The 19,117-nt window shown below is 51.7% G+C and overlaps 1 protein-coding gene across 1 annotated transcript in view; it reads left to right on the top strand.

Annotated features, from left to right (window-relative positions):
* The first annotated feature begins 5,034 nt into the window (after window positions 1-5,034).
* OPRD1 (opioid receptor delta 1) overlaps window positions 5,035-19,117 on the top strand; it is a 60,981-nt gene continuing 46,898 nt past the window's right edge. The window contains exon 1 of the mRNA XM_055389575.2: window positions 5,035-5,606. Coding sequence (XP_055245550.1) covers window positions 5,380-5,606 — 227 coding nt within the window. The 5' untranslated portion in view covers window positions 5,035-5,379. The remainder of the gene's footprint in view (window positions 5,607-19,117) is intronic.

Below are 19,117 nucleotides of genomic sequence, written 5' to 3'. Positions count from 1 at the left end.
CCAGGCTGGTCTTGAACACTTGACCTCAAGTGATCCATGCGCCTCGGCCTCCCAAAGTGCTGGGATGACAGGCCTGAGCCACTGCTCCCGGCCTGGAAGTACTTTGGAAAGTCAAAAGTCCTTTGCATTATTTTATAGTTATCTTTACTATCCTCCCCCTCCTGGAGCTTGCTGATGGAGCCAGACTGAGAGGCAACCCAGGGGAGCTGCCTGCTCACTGGGAGGCAGCCGCTGTATTTTCCATCAGGCAGCTCTGTCTCTTTGGCAGGTGGGAGCCACATTCCCACATACTAAATTGTTAATAGCTTCCCCAGGGAGTTCCTTTCTGCTCTGACTCCTTCAGTGATTTCTGTTTCTCTCCTGCTGACGCCTTCTGATGCCCTGGGTTAGCCCAGGATTTCCCATCCGTTTTTCTCTTCATTTCTCCCACCTTGAGGTCAGGATATGAACAAGCTCCAAATACAGCTCAAACTCCTCTGTGACCCAGGTGTGAAGGACTGTGTCTACCCTGGTTCCCCCCAACAGTGGGGATGAACTCAAGAATCTCCCAAGTGGCCGGGCACAGTGGCTCACACCTGTAATCCCAGCACTTTGGGAGGCCAAGGCGGGCGGATCACCTGAGGTCAGGAGTTCGAGACCAGCCTGACCACATGAAGAAACCCCGTCTCTACTAAAAACACAAAATTAGCCGGGTGTGGTGGCACATGCCTGTGATCCCAGCTACTCGGGAGGCTGAGGCAGGAGAATCGCTTGAACCCGGGAGGCGGAGGTTGCAGTGAGCCGAGATTGCGCCATTGTACTCCAGCCTGGGCAACAAGAGCAAGACTCCATCTCAATAATAATAATAATAATAATAATAATAATAATAATAATAATAAAAGAGAATCTCCCAAGCTCCAAGTGAGTCATTGCCCTACACCGGGGTGGTGGGGAAACTGCTGAACAGAGGCAGACGGAGTATGTTTTTCTGGGTGACTTTCTAGTCTTTGTTCTGGGAGGCATCATAGTCTAGTAGTCAGGAGACTGGGGTTTGGAGTCACACAGACCTGGCTTGGCATCTCAGTTCTGGCTTGGGTAGGTAACCTAACCTCTGCAAAATGGAATAATAATAACTCTATATGCTTATAGGACTGCTTGGGGATTAAATGAGATAATCCACATAGCATGTGGCCCAGTGCCTGCCATAGAACATGCTCTCCATAAATGGAAGCCAACAGCGTTGTTATATGAATCTGTGACCACAGAAATGAGACTGCCTTTTAAAGATAAGTAGACTAGAAGTCCAGGTGCAGTGGCTCATGCCTATAATTCCAGCACTTTGGGAGGCTTGAGCCCAGGAGTTCGAGCCCAGGAGTTCGAGACCAGCCTGGGTGACATAGTGAGACACCATCTCTACAAAAAAAAAAAAAAAAAAAAAAAAAAGGCCAGGTGCGGTGGCTCACGTCTGAAATCCCAGCACTTTGGGAGGCCGAGGTGGGCAGATCAGGAGGTCAAGAGATGGAGACCATCCTGGCCAATGTGGTGAAACCCTGTCTCTACTAAAAATACAAAAATTAGCCAGGTATGGTGTTGCGCACCTGTAGTCCCAGCTACTCTGGAGGCTGAGGCAGGAGAATTGCTTGAACCCTGGAGGCAGAGGTTGCAGTGAGCTGAGATCGTGCCACTGCACTCCAGCCTGGCAACAGAACAAGACTCCGTCCCCCCCTCAAAAAAATAAAATAAAATAAATTGATCATTTCCAAGTTTTCACTTTAGAAGGTCATTGTGGAAAACCCTCTAGAAGCCTTTGAATTTTCATTTGTTCTTCCAATGTCCAGAATGGGGAAATTCACTTGCACTAGGCATGTATGTTTTCTTTTCTTTTCTTTTCTTTTCTTTTCTTTTTTTTTGAGACAGTCTCTCTCTGTTGCCCAGGATAGAGTGCAAAAGCACAATCTCGGCTCACTGCAACCTCTGCCTCCCAGGTTCAAGCGTTTCTTCTGCCTCAGCTTCCTGAGTAGCTAGGATTGCAGGTGTGTGCCACCAAGCCTGGCTAATTTTTTGTATTTTTAGTAGAAACGGGGTTTTGCTGTGTTAGCCAGGCTGGTCTTGAACTCCTGACCTCAGGTGATTTGCCCTCCTCGGCCTCCCAAAGTGCTGGGATTACAGATGTGAGCCACGGAGCCCAGCCAACATGTATGTTTTCTTAGCAATTATTTCACTCATGTACTTGGTAATTTACATATCTTTCTCAACTTCTTTTTTTTTTTGAGATGGACTTCTGCTCTTTTCACCCAGGCTGGAGTGCAATGGTGCCATCTCAGCTCACTGCAACCTCTGCCTCCCAGATTCAAACGATTCTCCTGCCTCAGCCTCCCAAGTAGCTGGGATTACAGGCGCCCAACATCATGCCCAGCTATTTTTTTTTTTTTTTTTTTTGGTATTTTTAGTAGAGACGGTGTTTCACCATGTTGTTCAGGCTGGTCTCGAACTCCTGACCTCAGGTGATCCGCCCTCCTCGGCCTCCCAAAGTGCTGGGATTACAGGCATGAGCCACCGCACCCAGCCCTCTTTCACAACTTCTTGATTGTGAGCTTCTTTAAAAAAAAAAAAATTATGAAGTAACCAAAGTTGGAACTGAGCTTCTTTATTCAGTCACTCATCAAGTAAGCACCTGTGTGTCAGGGCTTGCACTAAGCTGGAGGGCACAGAAACACACAAGATCTTTTTATGTCTTTTTCAACTTATTATTATTATTTTTTTGAGACAGGGTCTTGCTGTCATCCAGGCTGGAGTGCAGGGGCAAGATCTCGACTCACTGCAGCCTCTATTTTCCCAGCTCAAATGATCCTCCCACCTCAGCCTCCCAAGTAGCTGCAACTAGAGACACATTACCATTCCTGGCTAATTTTTTTTTTTTTTTTTGTAGAGACAGGGTTTTGCCATGTTGCCCAGGCTGGTTTCGAACTCCTAGGCTCAAGTGATCTGTCTGCCTCAGCCTCTCAAAATGTTCAGATTACAAGTGTGTGCCACCGTGCCCAGCCTTTTTCAACTTTCTTGTAGATCCAAGGGATCCATGTGCAGATTTGCCACCTGGGTATATTTTGTGATGCTGAGGTTTGGGGTATGAATTATCCTGTCAACTAAGTTACCGAGCATAGTATTCAATGGTTAGTTTTACACAATACTTTTTTGTGTGAAGGTGATGCACAAAAAATCCAATGATTACACAATAAATACATGGGAAACTATTAATATGTAAAGGAGAGGTACGTGATGATACTGCATAATAAGGAGAGCTGGGCTAGTTGGAGGTGGGGTGGGGATCAGTGAAGGTTTCACAAAGGAAGTGATATTTAAGCTGAAACTTGAGGGGTAAATAACGCTTAGGCTGGGGTATTGGCCCAGCCTTCCGAGTGGAAGGAATAGCATGTACAAATGTCCTGAGGTAGGAAAAAACTTGGCTTGGAGGGTTAGGGAGGGGACCAGAATTCCAATAAAGTAGCCCTCCTTCTTCCTATCCCAATTTCTCTCTGCTGGCACTAGAAAAGTTTCTGAGTACCAGGCCCTTTGGGAAGGGGAGAGAGTTTTGGCAGCAGGTGACCACAGCAAAAATCTTTCTGATAAGTCCTTAGGTGGTTGAGTGGGAAAGCCCTGGGGTGGGGGGCTTGCTGTAGTTGGTAGAGGTGGCTGGACAGCAGCTAAGTGGGGTGGAGAAAATGGAGAAGAGGGTGAGCTTGGGAATTCTGGCTTTGATTTTTTCTGGGAAAGGGTAGGAGCCTTGCACATAGATGGATGACTCAAGCTAGAGGGTGAGATGAGGGAGAGCTCCTTGTCCAGCCACACACAGATCCAAGAGCATTGCCCCAGAGCCTAGAGCTCAGAACCCCTAATATTGTTCCACTCCAGTTCCCTTTGGGATCTTTATTATCCAGAAAGTATTTCTTGAGCACCTGCTGTGACCCCAGCCCTCTCCTGGATGCAGGGGTCAATCAGACCTGGTCCCTTTAAGGAGGGAGACCAGTTCGGATAGAAATAATTACTATATGGGATAATTTAGTGCCGAGCCTCAGTCTTCTCATCTGTAACATGGGGACGATAATAATAGAAGCTACACCAAAGTGTTGGTGCATGGATAAAGTGCTTATCACAGTGCCTGGAGCAGAGTAATGCTTGGTAGAATGTTCTGGAAAGGCTAGGCACCCCAAGAAGAAGGATGGCTCTAATCTGGAATGGTTAGGTCTTGGAAGGGGTGTGGCAAGGATGACTTAGCCAAGTGCCCCCCTTCTATCTGCTCGCACTGCAGCCAGAGTGCTCCTTAAGGTGGTCTTCAAGAGCCTGCCCACCACCTCATCGCCCCCTCACTTCCTGCCTTCTCCTCTTCCTGGCTTCCTTTCAGTCCCTCTGCTTCCTTTATCCGGAATCCTCTTCCCTTGTTACTTCCTTAAGTTAGTTCTTCCCCAAACTTCACACCTCACCTCAAGTGTCGTTTCACCAGGGAAGCTGTCCTGACTCCTGGGTTTTGTAGACCCTGCCACTTTCTCAATTCGTACCTATATCTTAATGTCATTTTAGGATTGCTCGCTCTCTCTCCTGCACTGGGCTGTAAGCCCAGGAAGCAGAGGTTGCATCTGGTTTTGTGTACTAGAGGGTCCCCCCAAATACCCGGCTCTTCTATTAGGCACCCTCAAAATTTTTGTTGAGCGAATGAATGGGGTGCAAGAAAGGCACGGATAATATAGGTTATTTACGGAGCATGTAACTGTCCGCAGGGCACTGCTCTAAGCTCTTTGTTCGAATCATTTTATTCAATCTCCCCAACCACCCTCTGAGGGAGGTGGTACGATTTTCCTCATCTCACAGACAAAGAGAATGAAGCTGAGGGAGGTTGAGTGACTTACACAAGGTCACTCCGCCTGTTAGTGCAGGGGCGGGAGGCGGGATCCACACCCAGGTCCCTCTGACACCAAAGTGGCAAGGGGGTGGGAGGGGAGTCCAGGTTGGGACGGGGTCACACTCGAGCCGGCGGAGCATCCCTAGGGAGGGGGCGGGAGGCCTCCCCTGCCCAGCTCCGAGCCGGTGGTGCAGCGTCCGCCCCCGGTCGCGGGCGCAGACTGGCGGCCGCCTCCGGGCCACGTGGTGCGCGCGGCGGGCGCGTCCGAGGAGCCTGCGGCTGCTCCTGGCTTACAGCGCTCCGGGCGAGGAGAGCGGGCGGACGCCGGGGGCTGGGCCGGTGCGGGCGGCGAGGCAGGCGGAGGAGGCGCAGAGACAGCGGGGCGGCCGGGGCGCGGCAGCCGGCGGCGTCGGGGCCGCGGCCTCTGCCTTGCCGCTCCCCTCGCGTCGGATCCCCGCGCCCAGGGCGCACAGTGGAGAGGGACGCGGCGGAGCCGGCCGGCAGCCATGGAACCGGCCCCCTCCGCCGGCGCCGAGCTGCAGCCCCCGCTCTTCGCCAACGCCTCGGACGCCTACCCTAGCGCCTTCCCCAGCGCTGGCGCCAATGCGTCGGGGCCGCCAGGCGCGCGGAGCGCCTCGTCCCTCGCCCTGGCAATCGCCATCACCGCGCTCTACTCGGCCGTGTGCGCCGTGGGGCTGCTGGGCAACGTGCTTGTCATGTTCGGCATCGTCCGGTGAGTCCGCTGCGGGCCGGCGCCGCAGGGCTAGAGCCCGGGGTGAGGGTGGGGATCACGAACTTGAGACCCCAAGCCCGTTCCCTGGACTCCCCGCGCCTCCGCACTTCCTGCAGGGGCACCTGGGGCCCAGCGAGAGGCGAGGCCACTTACATCGAGGGGAACACAGGAATGTGTGTCATCGTGTGTGTGTGTGTGTGTGTGTGTGTGTGTGGTGGGGGGGGAGTGCGCCGCGGTTGACTAAATCACATTTGATCATCTGTTGGCATCCCCTTGCTTCTTTGTGGGACAGTTTGGCGTCAGTTTGTGTGTCTGTCACAGTTTGTGAGTGGATGGTTGTGACAGTACAACTGTATGTTTGGACGTCGGAAACATGCCCATGGGGTGGGCAGTGCTGCTCTGAGGTGCCGCGGGCCTTTGGGGAGACCGGTGTGAGGGCACCGTGCAGGCAGGGCGGACAGGAGGGTGCTGGGTGTCAGCACCTCGCCGTGGGGCTCTTACCAAGTCATATTTGGTGCTCATCTGTTGGTGTGAGCTTGTCCCTAACGGTCAGTTTGTGATTCTGTCTGAATGTAACAATGTGACTGTTGTTTCTTGTCAAGCCCTTGAAACCCCGAGGGCGGCCGAGCATCCAGAGTGGCCGTTGTCCCTGTGTTTGTGCAGCTGTGTGTGCCTTTGCCAGTGATTCCTGGATAACATGAGCGACAGCTGTGGGCCGCCAACCGGTTCTCTGTTCCCTTCGCCAGTGCCCATCTGGTGAGGAATTCTGAATAGGATTCAGAGAAGACTCATGCCCTCCTCACAGATGCCCTCTCCCATTTTCTCTTTGCCTCCTCTAACAGTCTTTTCTTCTGCCAGAGGCAGCAGAGGTTGGTCTGGGCTGGAGTGGATTTTGAGTTTTCATCCCAGGAAGTGAGGTGCTCTTCTTGGAGTTTATGGAGAGTGCTGGGACCTTCTCAGAGAGCCTAAGACGTCAGCTTGCCCCAGAAGTAGCCCTCCTGATACAGCCCCACAAGCTCAGACATGGCCAATAAGGGCTGAGAGGAAAATTTCCATCTTTAAAACAACAAAGATGCCCTGGTATTATTTGCTGTTAGTTGAAAATGGGTCCTTCATGCTGGTGGACCAAGGACATGTCCCTAAACCTCTCTGGGCTGTGGGTGCCACCGTGCAGGGCATAGGTCAGGTCGTGGACTCAGAGGTTAGAGAGATGAACTGTAGTCTCAGCCTAGTCATGGATGCCCAGGCACCATTCTTCCTGCCCTGCCTCCCATCCGCCTCAGTTTCCCTGTCCGAAGAATACAGACCCAATCTCCTCAATTGGAAAGTATGAATTCCAGGATATGGGGTCTCTGCAGCACAGAACGTGGTGTGTTGGAGCATGGGATGAGGTGTGTGGGTGTCAGTGGGCTTCGGCATTGATGATCTCTGGGAGATCTTTGCTCCTCCAGAAAGAGTGGCGGGTACAAGAATTTCCTGTGCTTTCCATGACTCATCACAAGCAACAGTGGGAGAATTCCCCCCAAGCACAGGCGGGACTGATCTTTGCTTTGTGTCTTTGTCAGTGATTCTCTCCACTTCGCGGGCTTCGAGGCAGGCCGGCCTGGTATGAATCCCTGCTCTGCCACGAACTGGCTCTGTGACTTGGGTGAATCACTTAGCCTCTTTGAGCCTCAGTTTCTTCATCTGTAGAATGACGTAATGATAAATCTTCTTCCACAGGGTTGTTGTGAGGTGTCAGTGAGAGAGCACATAACGCACTGGCCTGGCGCCTGGACCCAGTAAATGGACGCTGTCTGTATAGCGAGGCGGAGGGATTTTCTAGATCCTGTAGAATCTGACTAAAGAAGGGAGCTTGAGGGAGGCGCTTGTCCTAAGGTGGGCCTGAGAGTAGCTGTGATTCTGAGAGCTCCGGATTCCTGGCACCTGCCCTGTCTAGGGGAGCTCCAGGTGCCCAAGTCGAGCGTCGGTGTGTTCGGTCTCATTTCCAACCTTTCCCCCGGGGCCTCTGGCTGGTTGGCTGACTGAGCACAGCTTCCCCACTACCATTGAGCAAGGGGAGGGGGCTCCCACTGCTGAGGGTCCACTGTGGGGAGGCTCTGGGCTCAGCCTGCTAGGGGCATTCCCACACAGCCTTCCCGGAATCGCATTGCCAAGTGTACGCAAGCAGCTTAGTGGGCCCCTAGGGGTCCCCATGTTGCCAAGACATTTCGCTGGTCAACCATTTATGTGAAAATTGTATCTCTGGGTCTGAATGATTGAATCCTCACCTTCAATCCTATGGGACAGGCATTAGAATCATCATCAGTACCCGCATCCTGCAGATAAAATGAGGAATCTGCAGCTCAGAGACAGGCAAGGTGACTTGTTCTCGGAGGGTACCACAGTTGGCACCAGGCCCAGAGCTAGAACCTTAGTCTGTGACTTAAGTCCAAAACTTTTCTCCAGAGTTGCCTGGGGTAGAGGACAGTCAAAGCATTGTCTGGAAGGAGGGTGGCAGAATTCTGTCCCTCCTCTTTTATTTTTGAGACAAGATTTCTCTCTGTTTCCCAGGCTGGAGCGTCGCAATCACAGCTCACTGCAACCTCGACCACCTGGGCTTAATGCGATCCTCCCACCTCAGGCTCCTGGGTAGCTGGGACTACAGGCACACGCCATACTAACTTTTGTTTTTTTTGCAGAGACAGGGTTTTGCCATGTTGCCTAGGCTGGTGTCAAACTTCTGAGCTCAAGCAGTCCACCCGCCTCGGCCTCCCAAAGTGCTGGGATTACGGGCGGAGCCATGGTGCCCGGCTGTGTCCCTCCTCTTGTCTTAGAGTCCTCAGAGAGCAGAGACCTGGGGACTGTGCTCCTCTGCGTTTTTCAGCCTGTGCATTTTAGGCTGCTGTCCTTTGGGGAGGCGGAATGATAAGGGCTGGCGCTCAGTCCTTCCCCAGTGAACAGTGAACGAGAGTCTGAGGGCAGGGCAGCTGCCTGGGTCTTGGCTTCTGCTGGAAACGCCCCAGGGGCAGTGGGGAGAGCGCAGCCCGGGCTGGAGAAGGGACCCTGCTCCCCTGAAGGGCTCCTCGAGCTGCGCTCCATCTGCGGTTTCCTGGCAGCCCAAGCAGGGCCTGCCACAACCAATACATGAGCCGGCTGCTGGGTTGAGTGAATGAGTGGTTGAATGAGTGAATTCTGCCTGTCAGTCCTGAGCTTAGGCAGCATGTGGGGGGTGGGGAGCAGGTGTGCAAGGGAAGATTCAGAGACCCTTGGGGAAGGAAAGCCGGGTGGTGTAGTGGGCAGAGCTGTGGCTCTGGACCAGACATATCTGAGTTCAAAGCCACTTATTTGCTGTGTACTCGGGCTAGTGACGAGCTGTCTGAAGCTCTTCTCATTAAAGTGGGAACACCAACAGCGCCTCCAGGGTGGGGGTGAGGATTAAGTGGCATAATGTGTGATATCTGAGCCTTTTAGACCCTAAGCTCTTTGAGAACATGAGGGGCTCTGTGTGAAGGACTGAAAAGAATTAACTCATTCTACAACATTCTACATGCTCTGTGCTAAATGCCGAGAAAAAAAACACACCGTGCTCCAGACCTTCCGGAGCTTAGGGTCTGGTGGGAGACAGACATTCGTCAGCCAGTCATCCAATAAACTGAAGTTTGTAGCTGTGGTAGGGGCTATCTGTGAAAGTATGTGGGGGATTTGGGAGCCCAAATGGGGGCAGGGGAGGGTCTCAGCTGGGCGGAGAGATCAGAGAAGCCTCTGCAGAGCTAAAGGACGAGGATGGGAAACTGAGTCAAAAGCTGAGGGAGGAGCTGTGGCTGGGAAGCAGGACGCTGATGAGGGCCTGAACGTAAGAACCAGGAATCTCAGAATTCCAGGTCAGAAGCATCCTCCGTCCTGCAGGCCCCACACTCTGTCCTCTCTCCCCTCCAAGAAGCTACCTGAGAAGCTGTCTCATCCTGGGGGCCTGAGAGGGGCCTCTGGGAATTGTGCTTTTAGCAAACAGCCTGTGGCTGGAGGGAATGAGGCTTCCATGAAGCGTGAACAGGACTTCTGTGGACAGGTGGTCCCAAGGCAGAGCATCACCCCCTCCTCCTGCATGTGGGATTGGCCAGCACGATGACTCGTGCTGGCCATGGGGATGCCCTGGTCCTCAGAGCAGACACCGGACAACCCCTTCTTCCAGGCAGAGTCAGTGTCCTCTGCAGGGCTGGCATCTCAGAGACTTCCCATGGGCAGCCCACTGGGTAGGTGTGGTGTGATGGGCTTAGCAGGCCCCTCACCTGTAGCAGGTGACCCCCTCTTCCTCCTGCCTGGCCCAGATCCTGGGTGGCCCGACCCAGAACCTGGGCAAGAGGAGTCAGTGCTTTCCTACCTGGCCTCTTGTCTGTTCCGCAGCCTTCTCTGTCTCCCTGCCTCCTCTGCGCCCTAAGCTAGGTTTCAGCAGGTTTGTACCCTCGCAGCATGCCCTGCCTCCTGCCAGCCCCGGCCAGCCTCCACGAGACGCCTTCAGCCTGTGTGCTTCTCTGCCCCTTGATCTCACCTCAGCCCATGTCTCTTCTGATTTGTCTCCTTGTATCAAATGCTGGCTCTGCTACTTACTAAGAGCTTTAGCAAGCCGGATCACCTCACTGCACCTGTCTTCATCGGGAAGATGTGGGTAATAGTACTATCTCATAGGTACCTTTGTCCTCAGGATTAGATGAGATGATGTTGGCAAAGCACCGCATTTTCCCTCCTATCTGAGGTGACTGCAGCACCCAGCAGGGAGGGGAATTGGGCCAGGCAGGTGGGCTGTGGCAGGGTCGGGATAGGTGAATGAAGGGTTCTGGTTATCTCTTCGGTCTCCTGCCGAGGTTCCAGAAGCTGCTGGGGAAAATGCTGAAGTGTCTTCTTAGCAGAATTTGTAGCACTGAATCTGTGTCCTGTTTTTGGAAGCCCCTTGGCTTCTTGTCTCCCTCCCCTCTCTTGGGGTCTGGACCCAGGGCCTCTGGGCCAGGAGAGATTCCAGTGAGATGACAGTGCAGTGGTAAAGGTTGTGGCTAGAGGTCAGGGAGCACCTGGTCTCTATCCATGTCCCAGAGGTGTGGCTTTGGGCAAAAACAGCTTAACTTCCCTGAGCCTCTTTTTTTTTTTTTTTTTTTGGATGGAGTCTCACTCTGTTGCCCAGGCTGGAGTGCAGTGGTGTGATCTCGGCTCACTGCAACCTCTGCCTCCCTGGTTCAAGGGATTCTCGTGCCTCAGCCTCCCCAGTAGCTAGGATTACAGGTGCTCGCCACCACGCCCAGCTAGTTTTTGTGTTTTTAGTAGAGACGGGGTGGGGTTTCACCATGTTGGCCAGGCTGGTCTCGAACTCCTGACCTCAAGTGATCCGCCAGCCTTGGCCTCCCAAAGTGCTGGGATTATAGGCGTGAGCCGCTGCGCCTGGCTCATTTTATCATTTAAAAAATTGGGGCGATATGACAGGTTATTGGGAGGACTCAAAGAGATCAAGCATGGAAAGGCTGTAGCATAGCACCTGGCATGCCCTGCGCTGTGGTTTCCTGCAGTGGCTGCAGGTGGGCAGAGTGCAGGTGGGCTGTTGAGGCCTGGTCGTCTACGTTTTCCACCTTTGGCCCTTTCCCATGTCCTGCATTGCCTGCACATGTACTCAGTAAAGCATTTGCTGATGCTGACCCATGCCAGGCCTGTCCAGCCTCAGCTCTCACTGCCCAGACCCACAGCTTAAACCTCCATACGCCCCCTGGCTCCTAACACAGCTATGTCCCATGCCACCCCCTGGTTAGTTGCAACTCCACAGACAAGCGCAGCTCCCTGGAACTATGGGAGTCCAGGGAGTCTCCAGACCCAGCCAGAGGAGGGGATGCCTGTGCATCATGGAGGGGAGCAGCAGTTGGCTCCCTGGAGAGGTGCGGGTGGAGCATTCCAGATAGAGGGAACCACAGGAGCAATGATTCACCAATTCACCGAGGCTGAGATGAGAGTGTTGGGGACCAGGGTGGCTGTGAGGATGGAGAGGCTGCAGGGACAAAAGCAGGAAAGGCGTCGTAAGCAGGTGTCCTTCTTACCATAGTGTCAAAAGCACCTGCTGGGTGCTGAGCTTGGCTGGGCTCGGGAGCCACCCATGATTCCTGAGGAGGTACACCTGGTAGAGTAGCCCCAGGTAATTGGAGGCAGGTGTTCTCATGGGGATGGTGAGAGGGAGGGCTGAGGAGAGGCCTGGAGGCAGGCCCAGCATGACTGTGTGAGGAGCCAGAGGCCGTGCTGAGGTTCTAGTCTGGATGTGGGAGCTGAGGCTGGACAGGTCCTCAGGGGTCCCATGGTAAGGTTGGCGTGCTGGGAAATGAGGAAGCTTTGGGTCACAGGCCATGGGGAGGGGGATTTTGGAGCAATCTGTGCAGAATGGTGTTCAAGAGAATGAATTTGGTGTGGGGGTGAGGGGGGGATTGGATGGGGAGGGGCTCAATGTGGGGAGACTAGAGAGGGTGGCTCAGGGCAATGAAAAGAGAGCCATGTGACCTTGGACGGGGCCATTAAAACCCTGTCCTCAGCTGTCCCCTTTCTGAAATGGAGTGCTGTTGGACCTAACAAGAAGGCAGGAAGCTGTGCATGGTGGTGCATGCCTGTAATCTCAGCTATTCAAGAGGCTAAGATGTTGATCAGACTGGACAACATAGCAAGACCCCATTTCAAAAAAAAAAAAGGAAGGAGGCAGCAGGAGGAGGCTGGGCTAGATGACTTCTGGTGAGGCTGAGCAGAGAGAACAAGCAGCAGCCCTGGCTGCTGTTCCTGCTGCATGTCTTGGTCTTGCCTGGAGCCTGCTTCTTCCTGGGTCTTGGGTTCATTCCCTGGGGAGTGTGTGTGACTTACAGACGCACTGGGGTGGGTCCGCAGGAGTCACTGAGAACACTGAAAAGCTTCTTCCTAAGCTTCTGCCACATGCTGGAGGCTTCTGGATCCAGAGGCCATATTGAGGTTGAAGTATCCAAGCTGCACCACGAGCCCTGTGATGGGAGCTTTCTGTTCTCATTTGCAAATGGGGACAAGAAGGCTCAGAGGGAGCGAGTGCCTCTCACAGCAAGAGAGGGGTGGAGTCGAGATTCCAACCGAGGCCTCTCTGACTCCAAAATCACTCCATGTTTCCATCTGCTGCTGCTGTCCATGACATGGCAGAATGGAGGCGAGTGCTGGGGACGTCTAGGTAGAGAAGCGAGGAACGGGGATGGGGTAGAGGGTAGATTGCTGTCTGCAAATCTCTGAGGCCTCTGCATGGGGTGGCAGCAGTTGAGAGCCTGGGCATTGGAGCCAGACTGACCTGGAATTACATCCCAGCGGTGCCATTTACTAAGAGAGTGAGCTTGAGCAATACATACACACCCTCTCTGAGCCTCAGCTTTATCATCTGTGAAACAGGAGTAGTGATAGACCCTCATAGAGTGGTTATGAGGAGTTCACGAGGCCTGATATGAGGGACTTCAGCACAGAGCTAGGCATTTGGTATGTGGTCAATAAACATCTTCTGTAATTATGACTATTTAGAAGAGGAGTCACACTTGCTTTGCATTCATTTGATTGACATTTATTGAGCCTCAGAGGAACTAGATTTTTTTTTTTTTTTTTTTTTTGAGATAGTCTCGCTCTGTTGCCCAGGCTGGAGTGCAGTGACGCGATCTTGGCTCACTGCAACTTCTGCCTTCTGGGTTCAAGCAATTATCTTGCCTCAACCTCCTAAGTAGCTGGGATTACAGGTGTGTGCCAACATACTAGGCTAATTTTTGTATTTTTAGTAGAGATGGGGTTTCACCATGATGGCCAGGCTGGTCTCCAACTCCTGGCCTCAAGTGATCCACCTGCCTCAGCCTCCCAAAGTGCTGGGATTACAGGTGTGAACTGGAACTAGAATTATTGAGTGGGTGGTATAGGGAAACTTTATCAACTCAATATTATAAATTTTCAGCTGGGTGCAGTGACTCACGCCTGTAATCCTAACACTTCGGGAGGCAAAGCAGGAGGATCACTGGAGTCCAGGAGTTTGAGACCAGCCCGAACAATATGGCAAGACCCTGTCTCTACAAAAAAATTAAAAAGTTAGCTGAGCATGGTGGCATGCACCTGTAGTCCCAGCTGCTTGGGTGGAAAGATGGCTTGAACCCAGGAACTCAAGGTGACAGTGAGCTATGATTATACCACTGCAGTCCAGCCTGGGCAACAAAGCGAGATCCCATATCTCAAACTCCTGACCCCAGGTGATCTGCCTGCCTCTGGCCTCCCAAAGTGCTGGGATTACAGGTGTGAGCCACCGCATCTGGCCTGAGACCCCATATTTAAAAAAAAAAAAAAATTTTCTTCTACAATAAAAGGTAACAAACTTATTTCAGAAAATGTGGAGAAATTTAAGCAGAGACAGACATTATCCATAATCCTACCACAGAGAAAAGAGCTTTTTCATTTTGGTGTGTTTCCTTCCATCTCTTTTCTGTCTCTCTTTCTGTTTCTCAGTTTTACTTATTTTTATTTATTTATTTTTTTTGAGACAGAGTCTTGCTCTTGTCATCCAGGCTGGAGCACAATGGCACAATCTCGGCTCACTGCAACCTCTGCCTCCCAGGTTCAAGCAATTCTCCTCCCTCAGCCTCCCAAGTAGCTGGGATTACAGGTACCTGCCACCACGCCCGGCTAATTTTTGTATTTTTAGTAGAGACAGGGTGTCACCATCTTGGCCAGGCTGGTCTTGAACTCTTGACCTCAGGTGATCCACCTGCCTTGGCCTCCCAAAGTTCTGGGATTACAGGCATGAGCCACCGTGCCCAGCTTATTTTTAGTTTTGAGATGGGGGATCTCCTTATGTTGCCCAAGCTGGTCTCGAACTCCTGGACTCAAGTGATCCTCCCACCTTGGCCTCCCAAAGTGCTGGGATTACAGTCATGAGCCGACACACCCAGCTTTGTTTTTCCATTTTACTGAAATCAGGGTCACATGTCAAAGTCATGATCGCATTGCATGTAATATTTTGTGAGATGCCTATTCACTTAACATTATATGGTAAGCATGTGCTCTTCTAGTTTGAAAACATGATTTTTGATGGCTACATTGCATGAATGTGTTCTTTTTCCAGTGACTTTTATAATTTCCAATATTATGCCAATCTAAATAATGCTGCTGCTGCCCGGGCATGGTGGCTCACCCCCATAATTCCAGCACTTTGGGAGGCCATGGTGGGAGGATCACTTGAGCCCAGGAATTCAAGATCAGCACAGGCAACATAGCAAGACCCTGTCTCTAAAAACAAAAAAATAGTAATCATACATAATGCTGTGAACATTCTTGGACATGTGTGTTTGTGCACATCTCATTATTTCTTTCTTTCTTTTTCTTTTTTTGTTTTTTGAGATGGAGTTTTGCTCTTGTTGCCCAGGCTGGAGTGCAATGGTGCAATCTCGGCTCACCACAACCTCCGCCTCCTGGGTTCAAGCGATTCTCCTGCCTCAGCCTCCTGAGTAGCTGGGATTACGGGCATGCGCCACCATGCCCGGCTAACTTTGTATTTTTAGTAGAGATGGGGTTTCTTCATGTTGGTCATGCTGGTCTCTACCTCCTGACCTTGTGATCTGCCCGACTCGTCCTCCCAAAATGTTGGGATTACAGGTGTGAGCCACCGCGCCCTGCTATTTCATTATTTCTATAAGGAATTTTCCCACAGTCAAAGCTCTCCAAGAAGGTACGGGCTGCTGTGTAATGTAGGGAGCTTCCTGTCACTGAAGTGCGCAAGTAGACACTGGGAAACCACTGGGTGGAGGTTTGACCCTGGAGATTCGGGTGGAGAAAAGACAAGCAGAATTGCAGGCCCCTCTCACCATGGCTGAGATTTTATTTTATTGTTTGTTTATTGATTGATTGATTGATTGATTGATTGATTTTAGACGGAGTCTCATTCTGTTGCACAGGTTGGAGTGCAGTGGCGCAATCTCGACTCACTGCAACCTCTGCTCCCCTGGGTTCAAGCAATTCTCCTGCCTCAGCCTCCCAAGTAGCTGGGATTACAGGCATGTGCCATCATGCCCGGTTAATTTTTTTTTTTTTTTTGTATTTTTAATAGAAACGGGGTTTCACCATGTTGGCCAGGTTGGTCTCGCACTCCTGACCTCAAATGATCCACCTGCCTCAGCCTCCGAAAGTACTGGGATTACAGGCGCCCAACCCTGAGATTTTAAAAAGAATGATTTTTAAATGCTGTGATCTCAGGTTCTCCTTCCCCCTTGCCTGGCAGATGTCTGGACTTTGAGAGGCAGGGGGCTGTGCAAGGGCAAGGCATGATTTCATTAACCTCAGAGTCCTGGGACCTCAAAATCAAATTGGCCACACGGAATGTCATAACATGCACAGGAAGAGGGATAATCGTGGGGGTAGAGCAGAAAGTCTGGCTTAAATGAACAATTTACCATCCTCTGCAGGCTATAGTGGCCCCATTACCGGCTGGGAGCTGTGGGGTGGAATGAGGGGGTGTCTGGGTTGTGTTCTACTGATTTATAGTTCCCAGTGCAGCTGCAGAAATCAGCAGCTTTGTCCCTGGCCAGGAAGGGTGTGTGCAGAAAGAATCTTTTCTTCTGTAGTCTTCTTTTTTTTTTTTTTTTTTTGAGATGGAGCCTCACTTTATCACCCAGGCTGGAGTGCAATGGTGCGATCTCGGCTCACTGCACCTTCCACCTCCTGGGTTCAAGTGATTCTCATGCCTCAGCCTCCCAAGTAGCTGGGATTACAGATGTGCACCACTACACCCGGCTATTCTTTTTTAAATTTTATTTATTTATTTATTTATTTATTTATTTATTTATTTGAGACGGAGTCTTGCTCTGTCACCCAGGCTGGAGTGCAATGGCATGATCTCGGCTCACTGCAACCTCTGCCTCCTGGTTTCAAGCAATTCCCCTGCCTCAGCCTCCTGAGTAGCTGGGATTACAGGTACGCACACCACGCCTGGCTAATTTTTGTATTTTTTGTAGAGATGGGGTTTCACCATGTTGGCCGGGCTGGTCTCGAGCTCCAGACCTTGTGATCTGCCTGCCTCGGTCTCCCAAAGTGCTGGGATTACAGGCGTGAGCCACTGTGCCTGGCCAATTTTTGTATTTTTTCATAGAGATGAGGTTTCACCATGTTGGCCAGGCTGGACTCGAACTCCTGACTTCAGGTGATCCACCCACCCGGCCTCCCAAAGTGCTGGCATTACAGGTGTGAGCCACCGTGCCCAGCCCATCTTTCTTGATAAGTAGAAAGAACTCAAACTTCAAGGTCCTGTGAAGTCAAAAAAACCCCATTCAGGCCGGGCGCGGTGGCTAACACCTGTAATTGCAGCACTTTGGGAGGCTGAGGTGGGTGGATCATTTGAGGTCAGGAGTTTGAGACCAGCCTGGCCAACATGGTGAAACTTTTTCTCTACTAAAAATAAAAAAGCTAGCCGGGCGGTAGTGGTGCATGCCTGTAATCCTAGCCACTCGGGAGGCTGAGGCAGAAGAATCGCTTGAGCCTGGGAGGTGGAGGTTGCAGTGAGCCGAGATCGCATCACTGCACTCCAGTCTGGGTGACAGAGTGAGACCCTGTCTCCAAAAAAAAAAAAAAAAAAGCCCCATTCAAAGAACACCACACAGGGAGAGGCAGAATTTTCCTCCCCTGCAGAAATGAGCTTGTCACCAAGGCATAGAACTGTGACTCATGGATGATGGTTCTTTTTCTTTTTTTCTTTTTTTTTTTTGAGATGGCGTCTGGCTCTGTTGCCCAGGTTGGAGTGCAGTGGCGCGATCTCAGCTCACTGCAGCTCCACCTCCCGGGTTCACGGCATTCTCCTGCCTCGGCTTCCCGAGTAGCTGGGACTACAGGCGCCCGCCACCACGCCCGGATAATTTTTTTTTTTGTATTTTTAGTACAGACAGGGTTTCACCATGTTAGGAAGGATGGTCTTGATCTCCTGACCTTGTGATTCGCCTGCCTCGGCCTCCCAAAGTGTTGGGATTACAGGCGTGAGCCACTGTGCCTGGCTGATGGTTCTTTTTCTTGAGCACCTATTTTGTGCCAGGCACCCTGCCTAGAGATGTATATATATTATCCCGTTTAATTTTTGCAGACTTTGTAGGAGGTGAGTGTGTTGCCCCCATTGTATACATAAGGAAACTTGAGGCTCAGAGAAACGACATAACATGCCCAAAGTCCCAAGATAATTTTGAAATCAGAAGAGTGTTGTTCTGAGCCCAGAGCCCACACTCTTTTTTTTTTGAGACGGAGTCTCGCTCTGTTGCCCACGCTGGAGTGCAGTGGCGCGATCTCGGCTCACTGCAAGCTCTGCCTCCCAGGTTCACGCCATTCTCCTGCCTCAGCCTCCCGAGTAGCTGGGACTACAGGTGCCCACCACCACGCCCGGCTAATTTTTTTTTGTATTTTTTGTGGAGATGGGGTTTCACTGTGTTAGCCAGGATGATCTCGATCTCCTGACCTTGTGATCCACCTGCCTCAGCCTCCCAAAGTGCTGGGAGTACAGGTGTGAACCACTGCACCCGGCCAGAGCCCACACTCTTAACCATTGCCTTGTTCTCTGCCACCTTGTATGTCAAGTTCAGGCCCTCTGATTTACAAATGAGGAAACTGAGACCTAGAAAGGTTCTGTGTCTTTTGAGTCCATGGCCAAGGCTGGACTAGAACTGCTTTTCCTATCCCCTTGCTCCCTCTCCTTGTGTCTCTTTGCACAATTGGGATTTTCCGAAGTGAGAGAGAGGCAGGGAGTGGCTGGAAATAGCAGTACTTGGGAACACAAGAAGTAGGTTCTTTTTTTTGAGACAGAGTCTCACTCTGTTGCCCAGGCTGGAGTACAGTGGCACGATCTTGGCTCACTGCAACCTCCAACTCCCAGGTTCAAGCGATTCTCCTGCCTCAGCTTCCTGAGTAGCTTGGATTACAGGTGCGCGCCACCACATCCAGCTAATTTTTGTGTTTTCAGTAGAGACAGGGTTTCATCATGTTGGTCAGGCTGGTCTTGAACTCCTGACCTTGTGATCCGCCTGCCTCGGCCTCCCAAGGTGCCAGGATTACAGGCGTGAGCCACAGTGCCCAGCCCAAGAAGTGGGTTCTTACACAGGGCAGCCTGGCCTAGGGGCTACTGATAACACATGATAGGCCTAAAGAACTCCAGGTTCCCTGGGGCAAGGCCAACAGCAGGGAGGCAGCCCTGTCCTTCATCAGCAGGTGGACTAGGGTTCAAATCCAGCTTCTTGCTGGCTGTCCACTGTTGAACTCAGCGTGCTGTTTTCTCATCTGTGAAATGGGGATGATAGAAAAACTCTACATCATTGGGTTGTCCCCCCTGAAGTACCAGGCACAGTTCTAGGTACTTGGGATGCAACAGTGATGAAGACACAGTCCTTGCCCTCATGGAGCTGACAGTCTAGTGGGGAAAAGATGGACAGTAAACAAATAGATGTAAGGCTAAGGCTATAGGCAGTGAAGTCAGCCGAAACAGGCATTGGGTGAGAGGGTGGCGGGGC

The sequence above is a fragment of the Gorilla gorilla genome, chromosome 1 (assembly GCF_029281585.2).
Source record: "Gorilla gorilla gorilla isolate KB3781 chromosome 1, NHGRI_mGorGor1-v2.1_pri, whole genome shotgun sequence".
Taxonomy (NCBI): Eukaryota; Metazoa; Chordata; class Mammalia; order Primates; family Hominidae; genus Gorilla; species Gorilla gorilla.
Note: the sequence above shows the minus strand (reverse complement) of the source record. Positions and strands in the feature narration are given on the sequence as shown.